This window comes from Notamacropus eugenii, chromosome 3 (assembly GCF_028372415.1).
Source record: "Notamacropus eugenii isolate mMacEug1 chromosome 3, mMacEug1.pri_v2, whole genome shotgun sequence".
Classification (NCBI taxonomy): Eukaryota; Metazoa; Chordata; class Mammalia; order Diprotodontia; family Macropodidae; genus Notamacropus; species Notamacropus eugenii.
This window is the reverse complement of record NC_092874.1, coordinates 427,655,496-427,674,035: the sequence shown is the minus strand read 5'-3', so window position 1 is coordinate 427,674,035 and position 18,540 is coordinate 427,655,496. Positions and strand designations below refer to the sequence as shown.

Genomic DNA, 18,540 nt, shown 5'->3' with positions numbered 1-18,540 from the left:
TCTGTCTCTGTCTCTCTCTCTGTCTGCTTTCTGTTCTGTGCTTACATGGATGCATGAATCTTGGTGCCCAAAGGTACCTTAGAGACCTTCAAGTCCAGACCCTACATTTTACAGAGGAGAAACCTGGGGCCTAGAGATCACAGGATCAGAGATTTTGAGTGAGGAGGGACCTCAGAGGTCATTGAGTCTGACCCCCTTTGATTTACCAATGAAGAAACTGAGGTCCATAGAGGATAAGTGCTTTTGCCCACAGTCCTATGGGTAGTAAAGTGGCAGAAATGAGCTTTGAAGTCCCATTGGGATCACCAGATTGGCTCTAATTGTCACCTAATCACACACCTATTCACTTGAAGTGAGTACAAGAGAAGGGAATGGAATTCAGCCATTGTGAGGGGAAAGAGCTTGACTAATGAACACAGGGCTAATATGAACACATATGAACACATGAGCACATGGGCTAATAAAATAGTGTCAGTAAATGAGGGCCACATATCTGTACATAAGGATCTGCATAACTTAGTTATAAAGTGTGGTATTGCCACATATTGCCTCTCATGGAGAGTTGGCCTGGGACACTAGGAAAGCCTGGTTTCCCATCCTGTCTTTGACATATGTACTGTCTGTGTGGTGGCAGGCAGGTCACAACCTTTTGGTGTTCTAGGTGACTCTTGGTGGCAGAGTAAATGCCAGCCTACAATGGCACAGCATTTCTCCCCTGTCCCAGTCCCTGTCTCTATGAACAAGGGGTTGACTCCATGACCATATCTATGAAAACAGGATAGGGTGAGACAGACCTTAGAAGTGGACTCCGTATTGGGTGAGGTGGTAATTAAGTCTCCTTCTGGCTTCAAGTGGCTAATTCTTGTTAGCTGGGAGACTATCTCCCCATCCCCCCAAAGTAGGGTGCTACAATGAGAAGAGGATTGCCCCAAGGCAGGAAATCTTGCTTCTTTTCTTGTCTCTATCACTTACTGACCATAGGACCCTGGAGCAAGTTACTTGCCCATCTGGGGCTTCAGTTTCTTCCTATGTAAAATGAGAACTTGGGGATCAGCTCTGCTTGGGTCAATTCTAGAACTCTGGATGATTTTATTCTCCTTCCTAGGACCAAGGCAGGGAATTCAAGGAGTGAAAAAACTCTTGTTTTCATGATAACTTCTTTTAGCTGGAGGGAGATGGTTTAAGGGGGAAGCTGGCCCAGCATTAAATATGGGTCTACCTCTGTTTGCATATTTTTCCTTAGCTGGGGTTATACACACCTAATAAAGCAAGCCAATGAATAGCAGGGAAAAAAAGTTAGGAACCCCCTGCTGGCTCAGTCAACACTGCAGATGCTCTTCTAATGAGATACAAGGTACTTAGTACTTCTTTATGATCAATTATTTAGTCATTTAGGTCAGCAAATGTTTATTGATAGCGGGGTAACACCTTTCCTGTTAAAGTGTAAATCAGAGACCTGGATTTTTTGAGCTTTGGATAAAGAAAGAAAGAAAAAAAAGAAAGCCCCAATCCCTTTGGTCCTTCTGGGAAATGTCCCCTGCAGAAAGCCAGGGGGCAATACCTTCACTGGGGTAGCCTCTCAAACATTCTAGTGCCAGAGTCTGGGGACAGTTACCCCTGAAATGGAGAGGTAAGTGGCTCCCTGACCCTGAGTATTGTTCATGCCTTCAGAGAGGTGTAGTTCAATGGCCTGTTTTGGCTGAGACATGATAGATAAGGGAAACTGTGTGGTGTGGTGGGCTCACTGTGCTGGACTTGGGTTCAGATTTTCCCTCTGTGACCACGAGCAAGACATTTAACTTCTGAAGCCTAAGACAATTCTCTAAGACTTTATGTTACAGACATGTTGGTGGAGGGAGTCCCCACACTGATGGAATCATGAGACCCTCACCTAAGAAGAAGCTCTTGGTGCTCAAATTTGAACTCTGCCCTTGACTCCATGCATATTCTTGGGCAAGTCTGCCACTCTGTGAGCCTGTTTTTCAATCTCTGAAATAATGGTTTAATACCTTCATTGCCCACCTCCAAGTCCCTGTGTTCTAGGGCTTTTATGCTCAGATCTTAAAGGAGTTTGTGTGGGGAAATGAAATTCATACAAGTGCTTAGTTAGGAACATAGAACATAATTAAAAGTTTTTTAAATTATTTTATTTGTTCTCAGTTTTCTGCAATCACTTCCACATATCTTAGATTTTTTCCCCTCCCTCCCCCTCCTTTCTTCCTCCCTCCTCACTCTCTCCCAAGACAGTGTGCAATCTTGTATAGGTTCTACACATACATTCCTATTCAATACATTTTCACCTTAGTCATGTTGCATAGAAGAATTAAAATGAATGGGAGAAACCATAAAACAAAACAAAACACAAGAGAAAATGGTCTGTTTCATTCAGCGATCCAATTCCATAGTTCTTTCTCTGGATGTGGAAGGCGTTATGCCTCAAGAGTCCTTTGGGAATTTTTTAGGTCCTTGCATTGCTGTGAAGGACTAAGTCTACCAGAAAAATTCTTCACACACTGTGGTTGTTGCTGTGAACAAAGTTTTCCTGGTTCTGCTCCTTTCACTCAGCATCAGTTCATATAGGCCTCTCTGAAGTCTTCCTGTTCATCATTTCTTATAGCACAATAGTATTCCATTACAGTCATATACCACAATTTGTTTAGCCATTCCCCAATTGATGGGCATCTCCTTGATTTCCAGTTTTTGGCCACCACAAAGAGAGCTGCTATAAATAATTTTGTACATGTGAGACCCTTTCCCATTTTTATAATGCCTTTGGGATACAGTCCTAGAAGCGATATTGCTGGGTCAAAGGGCATGCACATTTTTGTAGCCCTTTGGGCATAGTTCCAAATTGCTCTCCAGAATGGTTGGATCAGCTCACAGCTCCACCAACAATGAATTAGTGTTCCAACTCTCCCACATCTTCAACATTTGTTGGTAGAACACAATTTTTAAAAAAATTGTATTGTTACCAAAAAAAAAAAAAAATCACAGCCGTTTCCAGATACAGACCCTTACCCAAATTCCTTGAATCCTTCCTTGTAACAAAGATAAAAATGGTTTAGCAAGAACACAGTGTGTGCAACATTCCAGCCTCATGTCACCCACCTCTCTGTATATTTCATTACCTATTCTCTTGGACCACAGTTGGTTATTCTAATTGTTTAGAACTTTGCTTCTTTTATGGTGATCTCCTCATTCCCATTATTGTAGACATTGTTAATTTGTACATCAGTCACTTGTGGACCTCTCTCTCCCCATTTCCCCACCTACTTTCCCCCCACCAGCCCTCCCTTGTAACAAAGAAAAACATGCAATCAAAGCCATTGATAAGGTGGGGGGTGGGCAGTCTTGGGCAGTGGTAAAAGTTCTGAACTTGGAATTGTTGTTGCTGCTTCTGTGGTTCTCCTGCTTCTCTTTACGTCCCCTTGTATCAGTTCATGTAAATCTTCCATGTTTCTCTGAAACACTCCTGTTCATTCTTCCTTACTGCATTTTCACCAGAATGTAGTTTGTTCATTCATTCCCCAGCTGGGGGGGAATCCACTTCATTCCCAGTTCTCAACTACCACAAAATATACTGCTGGACATATTTTGGTACATAAAGGGCCTTTTTTAAAAATGACTTTTCTGGGGTAGAGGAGGCTGTTTGAAGAGGATGAGAAACTCAGGCTTCCTCATCTACAGAATGGGTCCCTTTCTTACTCATCTCTCAAGATAAGTACAAGAATCCAGTTAGATTATGGATATGAAAGTGCCCCCAAGTAATTTAACTCGCTTTACAGATAAGAGTGATTATTATTTTTTTCTGATTTAGACAGTACCCTGGGTTGAAGAGTGACCCCCATGGCTGTGGGGATGGAGTGTGGCAGGTCTCCTAGATTTGCCCTCATCCTTATCTGAACAGCTATTTTCTGCTGGAACAGACATCCCTAGCAAAATGCTCAGTTCTTTGGCTGAATCAAAGAATACAGTGTTCTGGCTAATCTAAGATTCTGATTATTAGAAAGGTACCATGCGTGGATTACCCATTTTCCAAGAATTAGAATATAATAAAACACTCTTTAACAGTGAAACTACATGGAGCCTAATTGAATCTTTCTTTGATGATTCAAAAGACACTTCAGCTTCTTTTGGAGCCTTCAGGCCGTCATTATGAATGTCAGTTATCATTGTGCGTAGACACGGAGGAGTGTGGGCTAATAGAAAGGTCTGCTTAGTAGACGCCTGTGAAACAGAGAAATGGGTGTGCTTTCTGCAGGAGCATCTCTCAGCACTGTTCACAGAATAAGAGAACATAGCTTGATGGGTAGATATTTATTTTACATTAAATTTTACAAAGGTGTCAGGCAAGACCAAGAATTATTGGAATGAGTGTGTTTGCACATACGTGCACATGCAGGATTGCATACATGCTATCAGAGGGACCTTAGATAGGTCATTCAGTCATTACAGGCTTGTTTTCTTACCTATAAAAATGAGAAGGCTGTACTACATCAGTGGTGTCAAATTGAAAGAAACTGGGGTCAGCAAATTGTACATAAGAATCCCTGCCTTGCATATTGACTTAGAAAACCACAGATTAACATTATCCATCTTTTATTGTATATTAAGTTTCTTATTAAATGTTTCACAATTGCATTCTAATCTGGTTCTGGCTGTACTCTGGATCATGGTAGGTCACCTCCGAGGACTCTTCTGACTCTAAATCAATGATCTTTGATCCAAGGGTCACTTACTGTCTAGAACCATAAAATCAATACTTAGACTTGAAAGAAACCTTGGAAATCCAAAATGTTGGAGCTGGGAAGAACCTTAGAACAGAGTGTCAGCACTGGGATGGAGTCCTAGAATCTTGAAGGCTAGTCATTCACTTAGAGACAGAAAAAGCCCTTATAATCACTTGGTCATAGGGTCGTAGATCAGGTGCTGGACAGAGTCTGTATAGTCATTTTACAAATAAGGAAAGTGAGGTCCAAAGAGTGTGCTTGGTTCAAGCTCACATGGATTGGAAGTGGCATAACTTGAATTTGAACCCAGGCCCTGGGCTCTTTCCCCTGTAGCGGAGAAAGGAGATTTTTTTGGAGGATATTATCAAATCACACTCTCTCATTTTAGAGAGGACCCAGAATTATTGGAGCCATTCAAGATCACATAGTCAGGGAATGGAAGAGATGGTGATAAGGGCCTGGATTTCTAGAGCAAGGTTGTAAGAGCACCTCTGGTCACTGAGATCTTCTTTCATTGGCCGCAGAGCTGGAAGAAGCCAGGTATTTGAGGATAAGAGAGAGAAGTGTCATGGTAGGTAAGAGTGCTGACTTGGAGTCAGTTCAGCTTCCACCCCAGGCGTTACTAATGGTGTGACCCTGGCCGAGTCATTTAACCTCTCTCAGCCTGTTTCCTTATCTGTAAAACTGGGATGATCCTAGTACTCATGTCCCAGAGTTATTGTAAGGATCGGATGACATAACTTATGCAAGTACCAGACCTGGAGTCAGGAAGACCTGAGGTTCAAATCCAGCCCCAGACACTTTCTGGTTGCGTGACCCTGTTATGCTGGGCAAGTTACTTCATCCTGCTGTAAAATAAGCTGGAGAAGGAAATGTCAAACCTCTCTAGTTTCTTTAATAAGAAAACCCCAAATGGGTCACAAAGAGTCAGAAACGACCAAACAACAAATGCAGAACACTTTTCACACCTTAAAATCATCATCATCATCAATCATCATCATCATCACCATCATCTCATTGGCCATATCCCTTGCCCAGAGATTTGGTTAAATTCAATCCAACATATCTTTCTGGAGTACCCACTGTGTGCTAGGCACTGGAGTTACTGAGACAAACACACATAGGAGAGGGAGGGAGAGTCACAGGAGCACAGATTAGTCAGATTCCACTGTAGACATGAGTCCAACCCTCTTAATTCTGAGCCGAAGAATTTGAAGTCTATAGAGGTCAAGTGATTTGCCCAAGACCATACCAGGAGGAGCAAGTGGCTAAACTAGGATTTGAATCCAGGTCCTCCGGATTTCCAAATACTTTTTTTCTGAATACATCTTTCCATGATGCTTAGTGAGGAATGGTGTGCAAATAAATCACTAAGCATGAGATAATTTGCAGAAGGAGAGAAAAACTATTAACACCTGGATGGGGTATGAGAAGACTTCCTGGAGGAGGTGTTACCTGAGCTGAGCCTTGAAGGGAGCTATGTTTTCGTTCGGCACTGTTGACGAGGGAGCTTATTACAGACAGGGGAGGCATGAGGGGAGGGAGCCAGGGCCCTCATTTGGCTGGAAAATGGGGGTGCGAAAGGGAGGGCCAAGGCTGGTGAGGTAGCTTCCAGCCAAATGGAAACAGGGACCCCTTGGAAAAAAGATGACTTTTGTCCTGTGTAGCCAGGATTAGAGAATGGTTTTTATTAGCAGTGATTCAAAGAAAACAGGTTTTGCTATCCAACAGGATTATCTGGAAGACTGAGTTATGGAGAACACCTCCATTCCTGGGGAAATCAAAAAAGAGTGTGCCTAGAGTCCCAGGCAGCGTTGGTACTGCGTACCTGATGGGGCTGGCCAAATGGAGTGCCTCTGATCAATGTGGTTGTGCCCATGACCTGCCCACATGTAGATCCTACCCTGAGTGGGAGTAGACCTTTCCATCATCTAATTGGGGGTTCCCCAAGCACTACAGAGAAAAGACTTTCAGGGCTTAAAGTATATGAAAACTAATTTTTTAAAAGCTTTTTAAAAATTTTAAGTTCAGGAGTGGTGACATTGTTTGGTCATTTCAGTTGGACCCCATTTAGGGTTTTTCTGGCAGAGAGTGGTTTGCCATTTCCTTTTCTAGCTCATTTTGCAGATGAGAAAACTGAGGTAAATAGAGTTAAGTGACTTGCCCAGGGTGACACAGCTGGAAAATGAGGCCAGATTTAAACTCAGGAAGGTGAGAGTCTTTCTGACTTTAGGTCCAGCATCTATCCAACGCACCACGTAGCAGCTGCCATAAGAGCAAGGTAGTCAGAAGCTTGTAGTTTAAAAAAAAAATCCAAACCATCTTAATTTTTTTTAGTGATTTAGCAGATGTTTACAGAGGCATTGTGGGACAGTGGAAATAACAACGACTAATGTTTATCTGGAACTTTAAGGCAAATAAAGTACTTTATACATGTCATTAATTACATATATTCCATAGATTTTAATCCAACAATATCCCTGAGAGATGGGTGCTATTACTGTCGCCCTCATTTTATAGATGAGTAAGCTGAGGAAATCAGAGGTTAAGTGATTTGTCCAGGGTCCCAAACTAGCTGAGGCAGGATTTGAACTCACTTTCCAGACACGCCGTATGTACCAAGATACACCAGTGACCCTAGCGAACAATCTTTGACTCCTTCTCACCCAGGGCTCCCCAGGTGAGAAAAGGAAAGATGGAGCTAAAAACCAGCAGAAGGTTCTGGGTCACAGGGACTTGGAAGACTGACCAGCCAAACCCCTTCATTTGACAGATGAGGAAATTGAGAAAAGGTGTGCCTGGAGTCTCAGGCAGCCTTGAATTAAGCATCTACTGTGTGCCAGGAACTATGTTTAGCCCACCTGGTGGGAAGGCTGGACCTGAGAGCCAGGTCTCAGGATTCTCAATCCACGGCTCTTTCCAGCCAGGTGGTACAATGCTCTGTGCGTGTCTGGATCTGTTCCCCTCTTTCCTCCCCATGCCCTGGCTCTGATCAGATACAGCCAACTTCCCTTTCACCCCCACTGGCCTGGCCATGGGCTTGGACTCTCCGCAGCACAAGTGTCTCCTGGGAAACCTCCTGCTAGTCATGGCTGCCTGTGTGTCTGCCCTCTCGGGTCCTCCCCATGCCTCTTCTGACCGGCCTCTTCACTTTTCATGTCTTCCTGGATCTTGGACCATTTGCCTTGCGCAGCCCTTCAATCAGTCAATCCATTGATAAACATTTAATTAGCACCTACTGCATTCCAGGCACTGTACAAAGTGCTACAGATGTAAAAAGAAGCAAAAGGCAGTCCCTGCCCTGGGGAAGCTTATGCCTGCTTGGATTTAATCTGGCCTCCAACAGGTGCATTCTCTCCCTCTTGACTGTGCAACAGTGGAAATAGTGCTGGAGTTGGAGTCGGAGATCCTAGGTTCAAATTGTGATTGAATGATTAACAGTAACAACTAACATAATATGGCACTTTAAGGTTATCCTCACCACAGCCCTGGGAGATGGATGCTGTGGTCATCCCATTTTATAGATGAGGAGACTGAGGTAGAGATTAAATGACCTACCCCAGGGTGACTCAGGAAGCCACTGACGCTGAATTTGAACTCAGAGGTCTACCTGACTCCCTGCTGTATGACTTTGCTGTTTAATTCCTATGTAACCTTGCTCCCATGGGCCTCAGTTTCCACATTAGTAAGATGTTAGGCCTGATACGTGGTGTGGTGGATAGTTAATTTCTCTGGGCCTCAGTTGCTAAGATGAATTGGAGTGAGGAGAGTTTAGACAAGATGACTAGTAAGGCTGCTCACAGCTCTCATTCTGCAAGTCTTTGATTTGGCTTCCCCTTCACCTGCACCCCTCTCTCTGAGTCAGGGGGATAGGAAGAGCCCATCTTAACAACCATCAGGAGGTCTCAGTGCCTTAGTTTCTTGGCCTGTAAAATGGTGACACTGTTACTGCCTGCCTCTCAGAACCGTTGGGAGGACTCTGGCTGCCTTAGAAGCCTCTCCAAGTGAGCGAGGGAGGCATGTGCTAGCTTAGCGGGTTCCCTGCCTTACCAGGGCCTGGTGAGGGAGCCGTCAGACAAACCCCTCTAGGGATGTGGAGGCTCGACTTGATTGGGGAGCATCTCTGGGGCTGGCCTGCCCCCTGTTGTCTGCCCTCAGCCTCGCCAAGGTGCTTCCATTCCTGGCGCGCAGGGCGCAGGGCAGCCCTGGGAGCACCGTTCTCCGAAAGGAAGAGAGAGACCAGGAAAGCCCCAAAGCCCGGAGGAGCAGGGAGCCCTGTGGCAGGGCGCTGTCCAGCGCCGCCCCTCCTGTGGCTGCCGAGGGCTTCCAGGCCACATAAATCAAGCCCCTCCCTGCCGGAGCACACAAGTCCTCATTACACAGTCAGGCACCAGGCACTGAGACCCCCGCGCCCCAGTCTCCCTGACTTCTTCGGCACTGCGTCCTCACCCTCACTCCTCAAGCTCTCTTTCTCCTGGCCGGGCCGCATTTATCTTTCCTGCAGCAGTGTTTAAAGTGAAGAGGGAGTATCAGGAGAGTTTGATAGGATCCAATTAAATTCCTGCAGATAAAATAATGATGAATTGCAGTCCAACCCCAGCGAGACGCGATGCACATTACTTCAGTCCCCGAAGTGCTGGAAAGGGGTTGAGGTCATCAGCTACAGAAAAATAGGACGCAGCTGTAGCAGCTCCCGAGCTAGAGGGGTGCCGCGGGGGGAGGGAGAGCTCACCTGAGTGCAGGAGCCAGCAGGGCATCTGTGGAGCCGGTGCTGGAGAGAAGGGTGTGTGTGTGTGAGAGAGAGAAGGGAGAGGGAGAGAGGAAGGGAAGGAGGGAAGAGAGAGGGGAGAGAGATAGGAAGGAGAAAGTGGAAGGGAGGGAGTGAGAAAGGAAAGGGAGACAGAGAAGGGAAATGTGTTTAGTGCAAGTCTGATGAGGTATGGAAAGCTGATGTTGACGCTGGGGAAGGGGAAAGGAAGAAGCCTTTATTAAGCATCTATTATATGCCAGGTACTGTGCTAAGTGCTTTACAAATGTGCCCTGTGATCCTTGCAATGGCCCCTCCAGGTTGGTGCTGTCATTAGGAAACATAAGGCCTGACTCTTAGAGGCTCCCCAAACACTTGATTTCTATACATCTGTGATCTGGTCTCATTGGAACTTCCAAAGACCTTAGGAAGTGTGTGTTATTAATAATCCCATTTGACAGATGGGGGAGCTGAGGCTAAGAGAGGACAAAGGAAGTACCCTGGGGCTCCCCCAGCAGCCACTACTGGTCCTATTCTCCCTTCACCTCTGCTGGGGGATCCATTCCCAGGGGAGATACCAAGTACATCCATAGATGTACACAAGCTGGATGCCAAACGGATACAAGGGAACTTGCAGGGAAGGGGGAGGAGGGGGGGAGATGACACTAACAGCTGAGAGTGTTCTTCCTCTATGTAATACTGCGTGTCTGTGTGTGTGTGTATGTGTGTATGTACACACCAGAATGTTTATAAAGGGAATGGGTATATATGAGTGTGTATTGGTATATGTAGACTGGGAAAGACAGTCTACATACTTATATATGCAGATGTGAGTGTATATCTATGAATGGTGAATAAGAGAATGTACATATCGTTCCTTCCAGGTTATTTATTAGAATGACTTTATTTATGTAATTATTCATATAATTTTTATATATAAATAAATTGATGAATTCTATTTATATAATTATGTATATGATGGCTTTATCCATATTTTGAATTTAGTTCTCTGCAGATATACTCTTTCCCCATCTCCTTTGTGATACAATGTAAGCTTCTTGAGGGCAGGAACTTCCTTGTTTTTTTTTCCCCTTTTCTCATTAGCATTTAATAGCGCCTCTCCCATAATAGATCCATAAATAATAATGGTAAAAATAATACCTAGCAGCCACAGAGTGCTTTAGAGCAAAGTCTCATTTTGTCCCCCACCACAGCGCTGGGGAGCAGGTAATAATAAATAAATGCTTTTTGAATGAATGAGGGAAAAGTATTTGTGGAGTGAGTATGTGTGTGCATGCATATGTACACGTGGACATGTGTTCATACATGTGTGCATGCGATGGAGTGAAGGCAACAAAGTGAAATGCTGGTGTGGAGAGGAAGGTTGGACAAGATAGGAAATAGAATACTAATGTGCGTGGAGTTGAGACAAAATATATGCACTCTGATAGAACAAATGTGAGATGTCATACAGCGCCTCATACAAGGAGAGCTTTGTAGTCAGTCCACAAACACATTCTGCACATGTGCTTTTGTGCCAGATTCTTTTCTAGTCGCTAAGAATTCAAAGAAAGGCGAAAAACAATCATTTCTCTCAAAGAGATCACGATCTAATGTAATACACATAGTAGGTGCTTAACAAATAATGATTTTGTCAAATGAATACACGTGTGAGTGTTTATAGGCATAAGCTTGTGTATAGAGAATGTGTGTAAGAGAAAATGTGTGTGATGTGAGTGTGTAAGAAAGGTAGATGTGGGTGCTGGACATGAGAGGGCTTGGGTGTTTTCACACATTGTGAAGGTGTGAATGGTAGTGGCTGTTTAAGGGATGCATAGGTGGTTGGCATCCTGCATGAGCCCTGGAGAGGATGTGATCACAACTAGGGGTGGAGGAGGGAGGCCTGGGGTGTCTGTGGGAGGCTTCAGCCTGGGATATGTGACCTGAGGGCTGGGTCCTGGAGAAAGCTGCATGTGTAGATATTGAGTAGTGAAGAAACCTAGGAGACTAGGCTAGAGTAGAGGGTGTGTGTAGGGAAACAGGGAGAGACCCTGAGGGTCATAGACTGGGTGGCCACAGAGGCTTCTTCACAACCCTTGAAAATGGTACTTTGATTCTGTACATTCATTCAGCCTACCTGGTCCTTGGCTCAGTGAGGTAGCTGAATTTCACTGCTAGAACCACTTTCACACTATTTGCATCTGTTGAATTTCACTATTCTGTCCATGGGGAAGATTCTGGGATCATAGATTTGAATCTTCAAGGGACCTTCAAAGTCATCTTGTCCCATCTTGTCCAATTCAGATGGAAGGATTCCTTCTGGAGGCTGCATATTGACTTAGAAAATGACAAATTTACATTATCTCTGTTGTATTGTATTTTTATTTGTCCTGTTAAACCTTTTCCACAGTTATATTTTTAATCTGGTTCTGTAGGTTTGTGGGTTTGACACCTCTGATCTAGTCCAACTTTTACATCTGATGTAGGAGGAAACAGAAACCAAGAAAGATTAAGTGCCTTTGTGGCTGTTTCTGTTGAGTCATTTTTCAGTCATGTCTGTCTCTTCATAACCCTCCTTGGTGTTTTCTTGCCAGAGATACTAGAATGTGTGCCATTTCTTTCTCTACCTCATTTTACAGAAGAAGAAACTGAGGCAGACAGGGTTAAGTGACTTGCCCAGGGTCACACAGCTAGTACATGTCTGAGGCTGAATTTGAAGTTGGTTCTTCCTGACTCGAGGGCCTGTGCTCAGAGCACCATGGTACCACTTTACCCAGGGTTTAACAGGCTACGGTAGATGAAAGCATGAAAATTTGTACTTGGGTCCTCTGACTCTAAATGACCCCTCTCTACTCAGAATCCTGCATAGGGGTTAGAAGGGGAAAAGCTTCTTACCTGCATCACCCACACACCCCTAATGCAGTCCATTTCTGGGGGAAACCAGAGCCAAGAGATGCAAGAAAGCTTTCTAGACAGCCACAGGCTGGATGATGCCCAGCTCGGCCTGGGCCCCAAATGAGACGTGTCAGAGTACAAATTGGAAATGCCAGTTTCAGTTAGAAACCTTCTCTGCCCATCGATCAACTTGGCCTCCGACCCTCTCCCCACCACCCGGCCGTTAAGATACTCCCAACCCCTTCCAATGGGGCCTTCTCCCTGTCCGATGTTTCTGTATCCTCACTGGGCCTCACCTACTCTTTTCACCGACAGAGTGGATCACCTCCTCCTCTTCTCTCTGTCCTCCCTCATTCTGGCTTTTCTCTGCCCTGAGTTTTTTCAGTATGAGGCTTTCTCACTTGTTTTCTGTGTAATCGATTCCTAGAATGTCAGAAGAGAGCTTAGAGACCATCCCAGCTCTAGTTCTTAACCTGGGCTACGTGAACTGGGTTGTTTTTCCTTTTTTCTTTTTTTGTATTTTGAGGATTATATTTCAATATAATTAGTTTCCTTTGCAATCTTGAGTTTTATTTTATGCATTTAAAAACATTAGTCTGAGAGGGGGTCCATAAGTTTCAAGGCTGCCCCTGGGGTCCATGATGCAAAAATATGTAAGAATTCCTCAGCTAAGCCATTTCCCTCATTGTGCAGATGAGGAAACTGAGACCTCGTGTTTTCTGCCACTGTCAGACTGGGCTACTCAGCGTACATCTGGTTTGTACCTCATTGCCCTACCTCTACCTCCACTCCCCTCTTCTGCCTCCTATCTCTATGTATGGAAGTCCTTCAAGACCCAGCTTAACTTGGGGCATTTCCATGAAGCTTTCTCTAACTTCTCTGGGCCCCCTTAATCGTACTCTGTTCTCCACTCCCATTATTGCTGCTCTGTGGCTAGCCTGGAAGTGCCCCGAGGGCAGGCTAAGTTCTGTATCTCTGCCATCATTCCCTGTCTCTCTTATTTTCCTTCATGTCCAGTCTGTGGCCTGTAATGCTCTCCATCCTTGCCTTCCCTTCTTCCTTTGAGGCCTGTTTTACGGGTCACCTCTTCTAAGAGGATTTTCCTGATTCCTGATTTGCTAGAACTGCACCCATCCCAATGGTGATTCCCTTGTTTGGCCCAATGGGGCAAGTGTCCTGGGGGAACAGAAGAAGGAGAAGAATTTTCATGGAGGAAGTGATGTTGAGGTTTTGAAGGAGGAGGGAGATCTTGACATAGAGAGAGAATTATGAGCAAAGGCACCATTGTGGGAGAAGATAAGGTTTGTTTTGGGGGAACAGGGAGAACTCCTGTGTTCCTGGGAGAGGGAGCCAGTGTAGATGAGACTGGACTTTTATTTTGGGACCAGTTTTGGAAGGTCTTGAATGCCAGGCTAAAGAATCAGGACTTTATGCCATAAGCTTAAGAGGTTTTTATCTTGATCTGAAGTGGACTTTAGAAGTCACGGAGTCTAACCTAAAGACAGGGAAAATGAGACCCAGTGACTTGCCTAGGGTAACACAGTTAAGTAAGTGTCTGGGATAGGTTTTGAACCCAGGTCTTCCTGACTCTAGAATTAGGTCTCTATTGCTTAGCTGAGCTGCCTTGCCAGTAGAGAACCATCAGTGAACTTTGTCTAAGAGTTGAGAGGTCACAAGGAGTAATCCAAACCTTCCTTCTCTGGAGAAATTCCCCACAAAACTGACACCCATGAAAAAATGAAAGAACAGCAGAATTCGGTGTCCTTCTGACGGAGTGGCAGAACACTGGGGCTTGGGGTGGGCAGGAAAGCTTCCTAGAGGAGGTGGAGACTAGGAAAGGGGGCAGGAGCTACTGATGAGCACAGATGCCCTTCACAAGAGCAGGAACAGTGATGTGACCCTGAGGGGGTCTGGATGAACCTGGCATGTGCAGAGTCTGACCTTGGGCACCGGCCCAGGCAGGGCCAGCAGAAATTCTCCTGACTTCAGGAAGGGTCATCCTTGTAGGGGTGGGGTGAGGTCCAAGGTGGGAGGCAGGGGCAGGAGAATAGATGTCATCCAAAGCCAGGCAGATCAACTGCAGCAGAGTTATGTATGTAGGTCAGCTGCTGGTCAGAGTTCAGAGTCAAGGAAGCTTAAATGCACGAACTCCCTTGTATGAACTCCTGGCTTTAGGGAAAGTTGAGGGTCTTTTATTCACTGACTGTGCACTCCCTGCTGAGCCTGTAAGCTCACAGGTGGGGCCACCAACTTGGCCACAGTGGTCAGCCTGACTGGAGCAGAGGCTGCGGAGCAAGGGAACTGCCCCTGGTCTGAAACTGGAGTGGACTTGAGGTCACAGAGACATTGGTGACTCTGGAGGGGCCAGAGTATGGAGTGACACCAAAAAACTCAGTTTGGATGAGAATCAAAAAGCTGTGGGTCAGGGTGCAGGGATGAAGTCATGTGTCAAGAGCCTTCCCCACACATTGCTGTATGACCCTCATCATGCAGAACTGTCCCAGGGGGTCTCAGGAGTGTTTTGCTAGATTACAGTTTTTCCCTGACATCAGAGAAGCCCCTCGACACCCTTCTACCTGACCAGGTGCTCTCTTTATCCCCTCCCACAGTACACCTATGAAGGGAATGACATCAGTGACCTGCCTGTCAACCTCTCTGTTGTGTGGAATGGCAACTTTGTCATTGACAACCCCCAGAACATCCAAGGTGAGTGCAGGAGACTGGACCCCAAGCTGACCACTTGGCTTTGTTCTCCCTTCCACGCTCTATGGCTTGAGTTACTGGTGGGAGAATCCTATAATGACCCTGAGATAGTAGAAGAAAGGGATTGATTTGGAAAGGATGGAAGGGGTTGGGTCAGTCCAGCCAGCTCAACCCTGCCCACCCTCATCCTCAGCAGTCTCAGGAGAGGAGGCACAGGTCCTCTCCTGACCCCAGCTTTTCCTCTTCTGGTCCTCAGCTCATCTTTATAAGTGTTCTGCTCTTCGAGAGAGCTGTGGGCTCTGCCTCAAAGCAGACCCTCGATTCGAGTGCGGCTGGTGCTTGGCCGAGAAGCGGTGCTCCCTGCGCCACCACTGCCCCTCCCCGGACATCGGTTGGATGCATGCCAGTAGCGGTAACAGCCGCTGTGCAGACCCTAAGATCCTCAAGGTAGGAGAGGGGTCCCAGAAAGAGGGGAGGGAAAGGAGATGGGAATCATGATTATGGGTGAAGGTCCAGGATGAGGATAATGAAGAAAGGAAGGGGCATGGAGATCCTAGGGGAGAATGGAGCAAAGGAAATTGTAGGGTCGATTGGATTTGCTTAGTTCCATGGCCAATGGTCAAGCCCTAACCTTGGCCTTGTTCTCTCCCCTAATTCCAATCCCTGACTAGACACTGACCTCTCATGCTGGTCACAGGTTGACCCACTAGTCTTAGTCAGAGACTGGCACTAATCTTGACCACAGACTCACCCTATCTCTTTGGTCATAGTTCCTCCACAAACTATGGCTGTAGGTTGACCACAGATTCTCCTGACTCTTTGACCATATTCTACCACAAGCATTAACCACAAGCTGACCTCTAATCCAGGCCATAGACTGACCTTAACCCTGGAAACAGGCTAACCCTGTTTCTCTGGCTATCTGTTACCAACAAAGTGCTCTTGTTCACAAGATGAGAATTGGGATGCTTCCATCAGTCCTGCTCTCTCCTGCTCCTTTCTAGTAACATGACCATGAACCTCTACATGTCCTAGGAATCCTGGGTCAGGTGTGTGATTTTTTTTTTTGTCACAAAATGGGTCTGCTGCACTTCAGGAACACCCCTGAGGTTCCATGGGCATGCACAGGCTCAAGGACCTAGGTCTGACTTCCCAAATGAAGCTCTCATCAGTAGTTAAACCAGAGGGGAAAAGGAAAGTTATCATCCCTCTAGAATGGTTTTATCTCTTCTCACTGGGGGTGCATTTCCAAGGGGAAAGTCATCCCTTTTTGCCACATGCATTTTCAGTCAAGGGTACCCATTTGGGGCAAATAAGTGACTTCCTAAGAGACAAGATTTCTGCTGGATACTTGGACCACCATGTGTCCCACTGGGCCTCTCATCCTTCCAAACATGATCCAATTGCCTATCTTGGTCCTCAACCCATTTGTACAAGGTCTTCTGCCTTAAAGCTGACTGGTAGTTTGAGTGTGGCTGGCATGTAGCTGAGAAGCCTTTCCCCCTATGGCACCATTACCCAACTCCAGTCCTCAGGTGGTCACATGAGCATGCTCTGCCAATGCCTTGGCCTCACCGCAACGCTATATCATCGTTCCTTTACGCTTCTTCTCAGCTTTCTCCAGAGACTGGCCCTCGGCAAGGCGGTACTCGGCTCACCATCACCGGAGAGAACCTCGGTCTGAAGTTCGAGGATGTGAGGTTGGGTGTGCGAGTGGGGAAGGTGATATGCAGTCCCATCGAGAGTGAATATATCAGTGCCGAGCAGTGAGTGGGGGCAGTGCATGGGTGAGGGAGGAGGGAGGCCCCTGAGCCATCCTGGGGAGGAACAGAATTTAATCATTAATAACAGCCCCTCACATTCATTGAAGACTCTATCCTTCCCAAAACGCTTCCACATGCATTCTTTCATTTATTCCTCATCCTAAACTGTGAGGAAGGCAGGGCAAGAAATATTATGTCCATTTTACAGGTGAGAAAATTGAGGCTCAGAGAAGTTAAAATCACTTGTCCAGTGAGTTACTACAAGCACTAGAATTAAAAGGCAGATCTCTTAACTCCCAATTTAGGAGCCTTTCTTGGGGGTAGTAAAAAGACCAGGAGATATGTCAGAAGACCTGGGTTTGAGTCCTGATTGCCAATTGCTCTTCGGTGACCATGGGGAGGACCTTCCAAATCTGTAAAATGGGGAATATAACTACTTATGCCTTCCCTTTACAGCATATGTATCTTGTGAGTTATATTGTATATAAAAGCTAGGTATTTGCCTGTGGTCTCCCCAGTTAGTATGTGAGCCCTCTGAGGGAGGACACTCTTTCCTTCATACTTTTTGTGTAGTAAGCTCTTGAAAATGCTGAGCTGATGACCATCTCCATTACCTTTGGAAGAAGGGGCTTTGTAGGCCCTGAAGCAGCGTGGAAATGGGAGTTGGCACTGTCACTGTGTACTATTATTCTTCATTATTTCTACTGCACCTGGATTCCTTCCGTGGAGATCAGTGGCTTTAGATGGGCAGGCTGATGGGCCGAGCAGACCCTAGGCAGAGGCATGGGTGGGAGGCCCATTTCGTCAGTGATCCTTTTTCCTACCACCTCATGTGGGACCCTTGGGATCCCACTAGAGCTCAGAATGTTAGCCAACTCAGGATGTGAGTTATTCTCCAGGATATTCTCGTCTCGTTTTATGCCTCAGAGAATTTGTCGTGCTAGAACATAGCTTAGATAGGATCTCTTCCAACCCTGTCGTTTTCTAGAGAAGTGAAGTGACTTGTCTAAGGTCACCCAGATTATATATAGTAAAGCTGTTGTGCCTGGCACACAGTAGGCACTAAAGAAATGCTTATTGTTTGAGTGAGCTAGGATTCAAACTTAAAATCCCTTGCTCTTTACAGTGTTTTTCGCTGGCTTTATTTATAAAGGGTGAACATACTGGGGGCCTGGGTATAGGGAAAAGAATGCACCTTGAAAAGGTGAGTAATGTTCCTTGAGAAGATATTGGCCTAGTTTGCGAAGAGTTAGCGCAGGAGAGGATGGATACTCGAGAAGATCTAGTGGGTGTTGTGTTGGAGGTGTTCAAAGCTTCCTCTGACACTCACTGTGTGACCTTAGAACCGGTTACTTCCCTCATCTGTAAAATAGAGGGATTGAACTCAGTGACCTTCTGGCTCTGTAATCCTAGAGAAGGCCTTTCTAGCCCTCTCCATCCTGAGCTAAGACAATACTATCCCTCTTCTGGCCACCACATCAGGGTGAAATGGAGAGAACGGAGTCAGAGGTCCTGGGTTCCAATCCTGGTGCTGTTTCTTCCTTTCTTTGTGTCCATGACAAGTCACTTAACTTCCAGGCCTCAGTCTTCCCATATGTAAAATGAGTGGGGTTGGGCCTGATGCCCTCCAAGGTCTTTCTTGGCTTAGGTCCACACCCCCAGGCTCTAGCTCCTCCATCCTTCCCCCACTCTACTCCTCTCA

At 45.8% G+C, this 18,540-nt stretch overlaps 1 protein-coding gene across 1 annotated transcript in view; it reads left to right on the top strand.

The window, feature by feature from the left end:
* Positions 1-18,540, top strand: part of PLXNA1 (plexin A1) — a 291,520-nt gene that overhangs the window by 196,717 nt on the left and 76,263 nt on the right. The window contains exons 11-13 of the mRNA XM_072598341.1: positions 14,982-15,078; positions 15,332-15,522; positions 16,690-16,841. Of these exons, the coding sequence (XP_072454442.1) occupies positions 14,982-15,078; positions 15,332-15,522; positions 16,690-16,841 (440 nt within the window). The remainder of the gene's footprint in view (positions 1-14,981; positions 15,079-15,331; positions 15,523-16,689; positions 16,842-18,540) is intronic.